Raw genomic sequence first — 12,956 nt, forward strand, 5'->3', positions numbered from 1 at the left:
CGGCGGGCTGCCGGGAGGCGGTTGTAGTCCCTTGAGCGGGGTGGTGACGGCGGGCGGCGGCGGGGGGGACTACAGCTCCCAGCGGGCCCCGCGGCGACGGGCGCGCTCACCGGCCGCGCCCGGGCGGGCCCCGCGGTGCATGCCGGGAGTTGTAGTCCACCGCCCCCTCTGCGACGGGCTGAGGTGCAAAGCGGGAACTACGACTCCCAGCGTGCCCCGAGGGGCGGGTTCCCGTCAGCGCGAGGGGGAGCCCCCCGACGTAAAGGGGGATCACTTTCCCCTTGTGTCCGCCATATTGGACGGTAACTCCGGTCAGCGGAGCTGGGGCCGAGGGAGTCCCCGTCGCCGTGACAGTCGGTGCGCCCCGCTCCTCGGCGCCCGGGGTGGCCCCTGCCCCGGACCTGCCTGGCCCCTAGCTCCCGGGCGCTTGCGGCGGCCCCGCGCCCCTTCCCCATCTCCTCCTCCTCCTCCTTCTTCTCCTCCTCCTCCTCCTTCTCCTCCCCCCGCTCCCTCCTCCCTGCCCGGGTGTCAGGCACGATGAGCCCGGCCGACGCCAAGCGCGGAGCCAAGCGCCGGAAGAACAAGCGGGGCGGCGGCCTCAGCAGCACCGGCGGGCCGGGACCCAGCGGTGGCGGCGGCGCCGGCAGCGGCGGCCTGGGCAAGGCCGGGGCGGTGGCGGCGGGAGCGGCCCCTCTGCGGGCTGCGACCCAGGCGGCCGCCGCCTCGCCCAGCGCGGTGGGCGGCCTGCTGACAGCGCCGGTCGCCGGCAACGGAGCCCTGGGCGGCGGCGGGGCCGCGGCGGGACACGGCGAGGTGAGGGGGGGCGGCGGTGACATCCCGCTGCGGCGGGCCCGGCACACACACACACAGATCCCCACATGCACCCACCCGGGGGGGGGGGCGGCGCTGGCAGCGGGGGGCTGGTGCGGCCGCGCCATCCGCCCTCGCCTCCTGCCCTCTCGGCGGGTGCGGCCCCGGGGCCTCGGCGGGGCGGGGGGGGGAGAACGCTGGGCCCCGGCAGCGGCGGGGCTGGGCAGCGCCCCTGGCTCCCCACCCTTTGTGGGGGAAGGGCCGCGCTGGCTGTTCGGGGCCCTGCCGTCCGGGGCTTTATCCTGACATCCCGGCGGGAGGCGGCGCCGGGGCCCCCATCACCGGGGGTCTTCGGGCTCGGGCCCCGCCTTAATGGAGGAGCTGCAAGAAATAGGTGGGCAGGCTTTGAAAAAGCGAAAATATACCTTTGTGTGTATTTTTTTCCCCATTAATTTTGTAGTAGGCAACTTGGTTAAGCATAGGAGGTTCATTGCAGCTTGGCTTCTGGTTTGCACTCTGGTGCCTCGGAATAGTTCAGATCTGTTATATTATTTCATAATACGGTGAAATTGGTTGGGGGCAGATTGTGTGGTTTCATTGGTCTTCCCCCCCCCCCCCCCCCCCCCCAAGAATAATTGCTCAAGGATTAGGCCTGTAGAAAGGTACCCTACTGGCTCAAGTGGCAAAAAAGTAAATAAGTTTACATTCTTTTCTGTCACAAAGGTTACCCCAAATTTTTTGTTATCCACACAAAGCTTGCATTTAGGTATCATATTTACAAAAGCAATTCTTGCTGACAGCATCTTCAGACTTCCATGTGCATGTCATACAGACTGCTCTGTTTCCTCTCTCTCATAAACTTATTGTACATATGAGGGGGAAATAGAAGAAATGGCTTTTGTGATGTAGGTTGTCTGAAATAACATGATGTAATAGATGTGGTTTTTTTGTTCTCCTTGTAATTTTGTGCCCAGCTATTTTGCTGGGTCAACAATCAATTTGATGATTCTAGATTAACTTTCCCCCCTTCCTTAAAACTTGTCTTTCTGCACTTTCATATTTGGTTACCCCAAATCCACAGTGCTTAAGATTAACCATTCCTATATGTCTGTGCTAACGTGGCACTTATTTCAGGCAAAATTTCCTTTTGGGACAGTAGCCCTTATGTGATTAGATATCCAGAATAATGATGTGCATAACAGTGAAGAGGTGTCCAAGTTTTTATTTGTAACTTTGCAAGTCATCACTAAACTCTGTTCTACTTAAACCTCTAGAAGGAAGAGGCATCTTGTTTTGTTTTGCATCTTAGATTGCAGGCTCTTCCAGGTGCAGGTTCCTAGCAATTGTTGGAATAAACATCATAATCCCAATGGATATAAAACAAGCAGTGAGTGATATGCAGATGGGACATGGATGTGATTCAAATAGTGAAGGCTCCGCTATCACTGCTATTTTGATATGGTTGTATCTTGTTGTTATGTGTAGTCTAGGGCTCTGGTTGTAACCCAATGTCACTGTATCAGATATTGTTCTGAAATTTGTCTTTAAGAGCAACATCACTGCTAGTCTTCCTACTTCACGTTTCTTTCCTTCAGACTAGGTAGTTACTAATAAAGTTTCTCAGTCTTGAGGAGTCTTCACTGGGAAAATATAAGGCATATCTTCAAAACCGAATACAGTATTTCAGCACTAAATTTCTGGGACAATGCTTCTGTATGTTACATGTACTGAGATATTATTCATAATCTTAAAAGTATGCACAACATGTTGTTTTGAATGTGTTTGTAACTTTGTCTTAATTCACCTTCTTTGCTTCTACTCTTAGATGTGTATGCAATCTGTCAAACATTTCCATTTCACTTAAGTGTGGTACAAGTGATTCTGAAGACTGATGGGGAATTAAGTTGGTTAAATAGATCAGTTAGTTAAGCTAGAACGAACCTGCAACGCAGACCTTATTTAATCAAACAGTAAGGTTTTGCAGATAGATAAATCCTTGTGCTCAGTTTCTGAAAGGTAAATGCTTATACTCTATAATACTCCTTTAAAGTTGATGCTACTTCCTCCATACTGGTTTCAGTGACCTTTTTCTTGACATTTTCAATACTTTTCCAATGGTGGTGACGTACAAAAGTTGCCAGTACTTAAAAGTTGACTGGTAATGTTGTTACAAAGATGAAAGCAAAGATGCAATCTTAAAGCATCATTACATAACTATTACTTACAGGAAAGAGCCATCTCCTTAATGGTTAATAATTTGCAAGTTAAGGGTACATGGACAAAACGAGACTTCGTTCTTTCAGTGTAAGATTAGCATATGTTGTTTCTGGATGAAGTTGAGAAAGAAAATTGTGTATTTTACATGACTGATCACTTCTAAATTAGGTGCAATATTTGTTTTGGCTGGGTGGAGAGTAAGCAATGCGCTAATAGCTGTAAAGTAGTAACTAGAGTTGCTTTACATACATCTTACACAGAATATTGTGTAGTTCCTGTTAGTGGGTAAGAGAAATCATCAGCCAGTTCTCTGCAGACAAACTTGAATGTTTAATCTCTGAAAATATATAAAATATAACCACCCCCACCCCCCCAGAATTTCATATTTGCTGCACAGCATAATGTTTTCTACTGGTTAGCATGCTTTCCAGCTTTCGTCACCTCCCTGGTTTTAGGGCATCCATTCTGGATGTGGTGGGTACATGCTTCTACTAATGTTCCCTTAAATGCTTCTTCCAAAACTTGTCTAAAGTATAGAATGGAACAAGATGTTTAAGGGATGAATCCCGTGTATGCTCCACGTTCTTGTGTGTCAATAATGGTTCAGAATGAGGTATACTTCCAAAATGCTTTATAAAACAGGTTGAACAGAGTTTTTAAATGGCTGTATTTTTGGTTGAAACTAAAAGCACACGTGCCAGTATTGAAATTCTAGCGAAGCCTGTTAGAGCTAACAAATATATTTTAATTGAGGTTTTTATACATCTTATCTGGAATTTTTTTTTAAAGACTGTAGGCTAAATTCTGTATTAGAGTATGTGCTGAGTCTTGTTCTGGGATGCAAGTGGGCAAGTCCTAATGGAATCTTCCTGGAAGATATGGTGCCCCATGCACATGCATTATAGCCTCCAAATTCATCCTCTCTAGCAGTGTCAGATGTTGTAGAATTATAGTGAAATTAAGGATGCATTGGCAGTGTTTCAGTGCAAGGGAGTATCTCAGTTTTGGAAACCTGTAACTGAGTAGACTTTAACTGGAAACGAAGTCATTTGGTTGTGTGGTGCTGCTGCAGGACTTCCCTAGGAGGTATTTTTTTTTCCCTTGCAGGACTATTTACAGCATTGTTACCGGTGAAGAGTCAAGTATCCTATAAATAAGTTATTTGTAATCAGAAAGTAAATATTTTGAAGTTTAATGTAAATGTTTAAAGTAATAGATCTTTCTTTTTTTTTAAATTCAGTAATGCATTGCATCAGGCCTTCATAATTTGATCCTATAAATTTTTGACTGATGGTTGGGTTGTTGAGGCTGTGAGATGCATTTGATTATCTTTATCAACCACTGCATAACTCATAGATATACTGTAATAAAATTAGTTGTTCCTCAGTATGTGCAGGTACTTTGGTGTCAAGAGTTTTGTGTTAGTGGCTGATTAGCTGCAGTAGTAGTTTTTGTTGCAGACCTGACTGATCTCATGTTATTAAGGAGAATAATTTAGTAGCCATTTTACAATTCTCTCACTTGCATTTCCAAAATATTGTTTGTCAGTCAAGAGTGGTAATATGCAATCATCTTACATTTGAGACCTGTCTGTTTTAGAGTGTTCATAAAATATTTCACTGCACTATTCCTTTATTATGATATACTGCTTTTTAAATAGATATTCTATACGTAGAAGAGCATACATTGGCACCTTTTAGACCAATTTTTTTTCAGCAGCTTTGTAGTTCACTGCATTTTACTGATACCTGTGCTTGATTTGTTGTTTGAGATTTTCCCTTTTTTATCTTCCCCCTCCATGATTCAAATATTCAAAAGAAATAGCATACAAAAGTGGAGCTTTGTCAGGAACTCAGAAGTTCAGCAAATAGCTAGCTTTTGAACTTTTGTGTAAGGCCTCCTCCCTTCCAAAAGCCAACTTAGTTTGACCAATTTTTGTTGAGACTCAGGTAAACTAGATAAGTTCCGATAAATAAAATAGTATTGTAACCTCTCCTCTTCAGGCTGAGGAAACAGGTACTTCTAAACACTAACTCCATGAAAATTAAGTCTTTTTGACAGTCTGGTAGCCCATTTGTTCCTCTGACTAAATGCAGTTTGCTGTCTTTTTTTTTTTAATTTTTTTTTTTAAATAGACGTACAGTCCCTGCCCTGAAGATCTTAAGCTCTGCTTATTTTTCTAATAAAAGGAGATGTAACAGAATGAGATGAAACTATTAGGATTGGGTTTAGGTGGTGTGGTTCAGTTAACTTGCTAATTTAGAAAGAGAATCTATGTGACTTAAATAAATCTAACTAGAACACTTCAAACTTTAAAACAAGCTTAATGGTTGCATAACATTCACATTAATAGCTCTTCCTTAGCTTCTTCCTGTGATCATTTAAGGCATTTTTTCAGCTAATAGATCTGAGACTACAGGCACACGTATTAGTGGTTCATTCAGATCTTGTAATACTGATCCTGGGAAGTGTGCGCCTGTATGTACTTGTGACCTTGATGTACATCCAATCCTGGAGCGCTCCATTTCTCCCCCACCTCCTGCACCTGCTATATTATGGTCAATTGATAACGAGAATAATCAGTTGTGAATTGTTAAATAAAATATGTGGAAAGTGTGTCCAAAAAAATGGTGTCTGGTTCAGCGGTGGCTAATCTGTACTAGCAAGTATCCTCCTATGGCTTTGTTCTGAGGTGCTCGATTCTGGGTGTGAAGGCAAAGGATTTTTTATTTTCTTGCTGTATTGGTTGCAAAATGGTTGAGAGAGAGAATATTTTAGTGACTCCCTTCCCCTTCAAACTTTTGTTTCTAACTGTGAAAACATAACCTTGTTGATTTAATTTTGAACTAGATTAATATGAAAAGTTAGTTCTGAAATAGGCGCATATTGGTGACAATACTCAGGGTTCTTGTCCTGGAATTTTTTTGATCCCAAACAGTACCTGAAGCTTCATTTAGGTATTCAATATTGCATTCTTTTCTTGGTTATGGCATTTATCCTTTTGTAGTGATATCCCTTCTTTAGGGGAGCTCTCAGATCCTTCCTCCTTTATAGTGTCTGTAAGGCGTACTCCCTCCTCCTTCTCTGAGTGAATGTGGAAATTAAATTTGGTAGTGTTTGGTGCCTACAAGACTAATGTTTAGTCCCTGATGTGTGTGTAGCGAGGGTGGTCCTTAACAAATACAGGTCTGCTGAAGATGTGTTGTGAACCAGTTAGGAGAAATAACCGGGAAACAAACTTGCTTTGCTTAGGGCGTACAGGGCTCCATGGATGTTCTAGGCAGTGTTCCAGGTTTATATAGATCTGGATAATCAAAGAAGATGTAATATTTGTTGGGGCTCCTTCACTGTTGGGAAAGGAGGTCATGTATCCTCTTTTATTAAGGTAATGACAACAGTTCCTACATTTTCATTTCTTGTGGTAATTTTTTTATTTTAATAGAGGCCAAGGTAGCTTTGGACTGCTCTGTTTTGAGAAAGAGTATTCCATATGTGAAACTTGCCTAGGTTAATAAAACAGAAGGAAAACCTGAGTTAAATGGATAGAAGAATGCTGCAGTTCAGTTCTCTTTCTTTGCTAAGATCTTAATCTACAAGTTCCAGATTTCTTGTGCTGCAGATGAAGAGGTCAACTGGGAAATTACATTTATGATGCCATTCTTAATGTTGTTATGGGGACTACCTAAATCGAGGCTTGTCTAAGAAGGCAATACAATAAATATGCCATTATTTTTTGACATGAGAATTACTTTATATTATAAAAACTCAAGGCAGCCTATGACATTATGAACCTTCACCTTCTAGCCGTATGAGGAAGCACACCAGAAATAGTCTTAAAGATAGGTCTGGGCAACATAGTAATTTTCCTGCAGTTTATAGTTTTTTATCTTTTCTATACATTTTCTTTTTTTTGGTATAGAATGTACAAATGCTTTAGTGGTGCAGATGTTAGTCCAAGCACTGTTTTACAAAGTGGATTTTAGGGGAAATATTAATGGGGTTGGCTGCAAGCCTATTTGAGGCTGTTGAACTGAAGTTGTTCATGTTGGACCGGTCATACTGCTGGAGAAAATTTTTTTTGGAGTGTGAACTTTAACCACGTTCTTAAATAATCAACTTGCCTTCTGTTGCACAAGCCACAATTGTAGTTCCCTCCATCTCAAAATTCCTAATAGTGATAGAACACACTCAGGCACCTGACAGGCACTCTGAGTGGCCAACTCTCTTCACCCTTTGTTAAAGGAAGCCTTGAGGGACTTTGGTACAAGCTGGGTGCCTAAAGTTGGATAATATGGAAAAATCTCTGTAGGAGGCCATGCTTAGCCTCTACTTGCCTATGCAGTTATGGCTTCTTCCTTTTCAATGAGGAGAAAAAAAAAGGTGGAGCTCAAAAGGGTTGAGATGAGTGACCCCCTGGGTCATTTCTTAAAACTGAAAGAATAGCTTTGCTTATTTATAGGGAGGAAACAAAAGATTGACTACAGTGTGCGTTTCTCAGAAGAAGAGCTCTGGGTACTTCCATGAAATACTGCTATGCATAGTCTCTTCTCAGGCGTAGGGGAATAAAACAGATTACAGTTAAGTTGCAGATGCCTCTGTAGTGTTACTTATGGTGGAATGTCACAAAGTTAAGTCCTCATGCACAGTAGATCTTTAAAGTAGTCCTCTTCTAACACCTTGATTTGTTGAATTGGTTTGTAGTAGCTTTGTCAAGTGTTTGCTTCTGAAGGAGCTTAAAAAACGAGACCACTATCATCCAGGTAAATAAATAAGTTTTTACAGGCTTACAAAAGTAATTATTTTTAAGTCCAGAGCTTTGGACTTCCTTGATCTAGAGCAGACTTGTCAGCCATGGCATCTGGGCTTTAGGGCTTCTCTTTCAATCTCATCTTCTACTTGCCTTTAGAATGTGGCTGTGGGAGGTGAATTGCTGGTGGTGCAGGAGGGGCCAGGAGCCCTGTGCTGCAGTAGGCAGCGAGGACTAATTTCTGGGAGTGTGCGTGGATGGCAGTTGCTCTTAGAAAAAGCTGCTGGATTTTTTTTTAACTGCTTTGGCAGAAGTTCAGTGGTCTGTGTTGCACTGCGAACAGATGGAGGATGTGATCAGTTGTTGGGACAGTGTTTGCTGCTCTAAATAGCTGTTCCTTGTCTTCTCCAGGGAAGGGTAGCAGGCTGGATGGAAGTGTCCGGCTGGCAGCCCAGGGGACTTCACTTTCTAGATCTAAATTTTCAGATGCCCATCTTTATTCTTCTAGATATTAACTATGCCTACGCAATCAAAAGTGTTAGTTTAGTCATGGCTTGCATTGCAATGTCAGCTTTGCTCACTTAGATCCCTGAGCTAGTTGCTGCTCTTTTTGGGAATAACAGCTTTTCTGCTTAGAAGTTAAAGCAAAACCAAACAGTGTGGAGAACTGGGTGGTGGTTGGTTTATGTCCCAAATCTGAATACGCTGAAGAAGTAAGCTTCTAGAGGTTGTATATAGATACGTGCACCACTAGCATATAAAATTCCAGTGATTGATATCTGTTTATTAAATATCATATGTTTGATATGTAAGCTGTAGTAATTAAATCCAGTTGTCCTGTGAGAATGTAAAGGGATCCATGGACCCATAACTATCTGTTGTTTTCTGAATTAGGAGTGCAAATGCTGGCAATTTAAGTCTATACTAAGGCTTTTAGTACTTAGACTTCTGTGGACAAGAGTGAAATAGTTGAGAGATGTGTTTGTGTAATTTTATTTTTTCCCTTCTGCTTAAGGCCTCGCTTACCTCCTTTAGGAAATCTGCAAGCATAGCAGAAGTAACCACTGAAACTATTCCCCAAAGAAGGTAGTGGAGAATAAAGGGTAGAGTAGTAGGCATGTTCCTCTACAGCATCAGAAGCTGAAGGAGGCTCACAGTAATGAGAATCTCACTTAGTTATAATACTCAGAAAGCTATTGGGAAGGGGGGGAAAATACAAATGGCATCTTGTGTTAGGACTGTCCGTCTCCTGAGCCAGCTTTCATCTAGAATTAGTCATCTAAGATAACAGATGATCTGGATTCATGGTAGTAATCTGCCTCTCAGGCGGACTTAGCACAGCTGTGTGCTAACATGGTTGTCTAGCTTCTGCCAGAGCTGGTACATAATAACTTAGAGTTAGTGTTCAGCCACGGCCATCGAACATTCTTTCTGTGCCACAACCAGCTACTTAGGAGCTGTAAACCTGGATATTTACCAACAAGACTGAGGTCTGAACAAGACCCAGAAACAGCATCTGGATATACTTCTTATGTAGTAAAATATTGCTTTCTCAGGGACTGGTCTTTTTTGGCTTACTTTGTGTTCTCATCATCTGTCTGAAGAAAGAGGTGGCAATTACAGATCTGGTAAGTTAAGGGAAGTCTGTGGTTAGTGAATGAAGATGGGGTCTTTGGAAGGATAGAAGAAGACTAACATGGCTCTTTCTTTCCCCTTGGATGATGCAGGAGAAGAGTTAACATGGATAAGGAGAGAAAGAGCTGTAAAAGCACTATTGATGTGACACTATCAACGTTACGTGAAATATGCCTAGCCTTTTGAAATGGGCAAGTTCATGAAAGACTCTTGAACATATTAACTGAGCATGACATGCAACCAGTTTTTTCTAAACTTGACTAATAAGTTTTGGTCATGTCCTTTGTAGGTTTTGAGTGCCTGTCATTAGTGACATGTAAAATAAACTTAATTATATCAGCATTGTAAGGTGAGGGAAAGAAGAGAAGGCTGTCAGTTGAATCCTGCTTCCGGAAGAAGTCTATTAATGCAAGCCATGACTCTTCAAAATTTGTATATTTCTTTGTTAGGGTGTATCTCATTGCATGTAGTACTAAAATTTGTTGGAAACTGTATTAACTGTAATGTACACATAATGTTCTGCCAAGCACTGTAAGGCTCTACCTGACTTCTGTTCTGCTTTAAACTTCGTGCTGTCAGTGCATCAATGACAGCTCCTTACAAACAAAAGTGGCTTTAGGTAGGGGTGCCAGACTTGAATGCACTCTGCCACTGGCTTCTTCTCGTTGAGGCTTTTTTCAAAGAGAGAGAACTAGTGCAAACAGCTGTATGTTGATGTGGTTGGAGTCATTGCACTAACTGTGGGCACTGCAAACTTATGGATTTCTTCTGTATTTTGGGACTAAACTAATTTTGCTTTTAAACAATTCTTTTTAAAAAGCCAAAGTGTGTTTTCTGGTTGGGGGGAGGGCAAAAAAAGAAAAAAACCCAGGGTTTTTTTGTGTGCAGAAATAGTAGCTTTAGCTCTTGGAGCTGAACTCTTCCAAAGCTGGGAAGGTGGTGGTACCACTGAATTGTACATAAGGGTAGTTCAATACTTTCTAATATTGTGTTTTTTTCTGTTAATCTAGGTGCAATGAACTAAGAGCATGATTTAAAAATACCTTAAGTTAATGTGTTTTTTCATAGGCAGACTTTGGTTAGTTTGTGAATATTACAAGAAGTTACAGAACCTCTTTCAAATTCTGTAACCATATTAAGCCCAATAGTTGACTATTTCAAACTTGTTGTAGGGAGTATTTCACAGACATGGATGTGAGGCTCTGAATTTGGATAACACTAATGTTGATGCAAGCCCAGAGACACTTTCGTGGACAGATGCGTGAGTGAGAACGTGTGTGTGCATGCTCATACACGTGTGTGCATGTATCCAAGCTTTTTAAAACATGGCATTTTGAATGAGGATTAATGACATTGCTCTGTAAGCATAGGCATGAAGTAAAAACTTCGTATGTGTGCATGTACATTTTTTGGATTAGAAAAACACGTGTATATGTGTTAGGGCTGCTGATGGACAAAGAAGTGCCGGAACAAAGGCTTAAAGGTTCCTTGCCACACTGGGTCTCATAGTGAAACCAGTCACTGGGAACAGAACAGTTTGCCTTAAAAAGCAGTTCTGAGCCACAGTGCAGTTTTGCCAGCCGTTAGTGTTTAATTGGTGTGGAGTTAATGACCAAAAGATTTCTTAATTGCCCTAATGCTTCCAGGCTGCTTATCTTCAATAAGCTGCTGCTACAACAGATGGTAAGTTAGTGGTTTAGCTGAGGGTCACTAAAAGTTTTTCACCACTGTATTTTAACGGCCATAACTTACCTATGTGGCTATAGATAACGTGTAGTTGAAATCCAAATCTTCACTGGAGTAGCCTTCAGATGAAATAAGGTTTTATTTTGTCACTCAGCAAGAGGTAGAAGACTTCTTTACTCAGAAGAAACTTTGCAGTTTTATCTGTGTGATCATCTTTATTTAATATGTGTGATCATCTTTATTTTATCTTTACTTCTTTTTCCTGGCTACTCCTAAAATTAATCTCTACTATACTGTCACTCTCCGCTTGTTTTAGGGAGTCTGCAGGGAATTGTACTGGTATCTGCTGTGATTTGAGACAACTTGCAGCAGCAGCCTGAAGCTGACTGGGGTTTTTTGGTGTGGTTTTATTTTTTGTTAGTGTCATAACTGCTGAGTATCTGAACCACAAGAATAAAAGTGGACAAAATTAAACTTACATAATTTTCAGGTATACATTGCTATAAAAAATGATTCTTATGCTTTCAATGGCAAAGAAAAATCATGATTCTTTCCTGTCTTGAAAACAGGCTACCATTCTTGTACAGTATCCTTCACTAGCCTTATGTTTGAAAACTTATGTAGGAGGAGGAGGAACTTTGTACTGAGGAACATTGCATAGTGACTAAGTTAAATACTAATTATTATTTAATGTTTTTGGAAGTGCTGTCATTGGTGACCTAGCTTACTGGTTTTCAGAATTATGGGGAAATCATGACAGTCATGCATACTTGGAATATGATTTAGACTGCTTGTTGCATGTTTGTTTTTTTGTTTTGTTTTTTAACTTGATGACTGTCTTATGTCCTCATAATAAGAATGACGAGGAATAGTCTTTTGTCAATATTCAAAGTCATTCTGAGCCTATGTTTTCATTTTTAATCAGGTGAAAAATGTAGTGATCGTGTAAGGTTTAGGGGATTGTTCTGGTCCCCAGGAATTTGTTAAAATTCACAGAAACATGGTGGGATGACTCACACAACTGGAGCACTGCAATGGATGGTTACAAGCTCTTTAGAAGGGACAGGCAAGGAAGGAGAGGTGGAGGGGTAACCTTGTATGTTAGGGAGTGTTTTGACTGTCTAGAACTCAATGACGGTAATGATAAGGTTGAGTGCTTATGGGTAAGGGTCAGGGGGAAGGCCAATAAGGGAGACATCCTGGTGGGAGTCTGTTGTAGACCACCCAGCCAGGATGAGGAGACAGATGAAGTACCCTACAAGCAGTTGGCTGAAGTCTCACAATCTCTAGCCCTTGTTCTCATGGGAGACTTCAACTTGCCAGACACCTGCTGGAAATACAACACAGCAGAGAGAAAGCAGTCTCGGAGGTTCCTGGAGTGTGTGGGAGATAACTTCCTGACGCAGCTGGTGAGTGAGCAAACCAGGGGAGGTGCCCTGCTGGACCTGCTGTTTACGAACAGAAAAGGCTTGGTGGGTGGATGTGGTGGTTGGAGACTGTCTTGCGCTCAGCGACCATGACATGATAGAGTTCTCAATTCTTGGAGAAGTAAGGAAGAGGGTCAGCAAAACCGCTACCCTGAACTTGAGAAGGGCAGGCTTTGGATTGTTGAGGAGTCTGGTTCACAGAGTCCCTTGGGAGGCAGCCCTGAAGGGCAAAGGAGTCCAGGAAGGCTGGATGTTATTAAAGAAGGAAGTCTCAAAGGCGCAGGAGCAGGCTGTCCCCATGTGCCGTAAGTTGAGCAGGCCGGGGAGAAGACTGGCTTGGCTGAATAGTGAGCTTTGGCTGGAACTCGGGCAAAAAAGGGGAGCTTACTGCCTTTGGAAGAAGGAGCGGGTGACTCAGGAGGACTACAAGGATG

The 12,956-nt window shown here is 42.6% G+C and overlaps 1 protein-coding gene across 4 annotated transcripts in view; it reads left to right on the top strand.

Annotated features, from left to right (window-relative positions):
- Positions 1 to 274: 274 nt before the first annotated feature.
- FAM193A (family with sequence similarity 193 member A) overlaps positions 275 to 12,956 on the top strand; it is an 83,606-nt gene continuing 70,924 nt past the window's right edge. For 3 of the 4 annotated variants that reach the window (XM_064448993.1, XM_064448995.1, XM_064448994.1), the window contains exon 1: positions 276 to 813. In XM_064448993.1, coding sequence (XP_064305063.1) covers positions 538 to 813 — 276 coding nt within the window. In that variant the 5' untranslated portion in view covers positions 276 to 537. Of the gene's footprint in view, positions 814 to 12,956 lie in introns of all 4 variants that reach the window. The other variant, XM_064448996.1, reaches the window with a different exon arrangement.

Source organism: Phalacrocorax carbo, chromosome 4 (assembly GCF_963921805.1).
Source record: "Phalacrocorax carbo chromosome 4, bPhaCar2.1, whole genome shotgun sequence".
Lineage (NCBI taxonomy): Eukaryota > Metazoa > Chordata > Aves > Suliformes > Phalacrocoracidae > Phalacrocorax > Phalacrocorax carbo.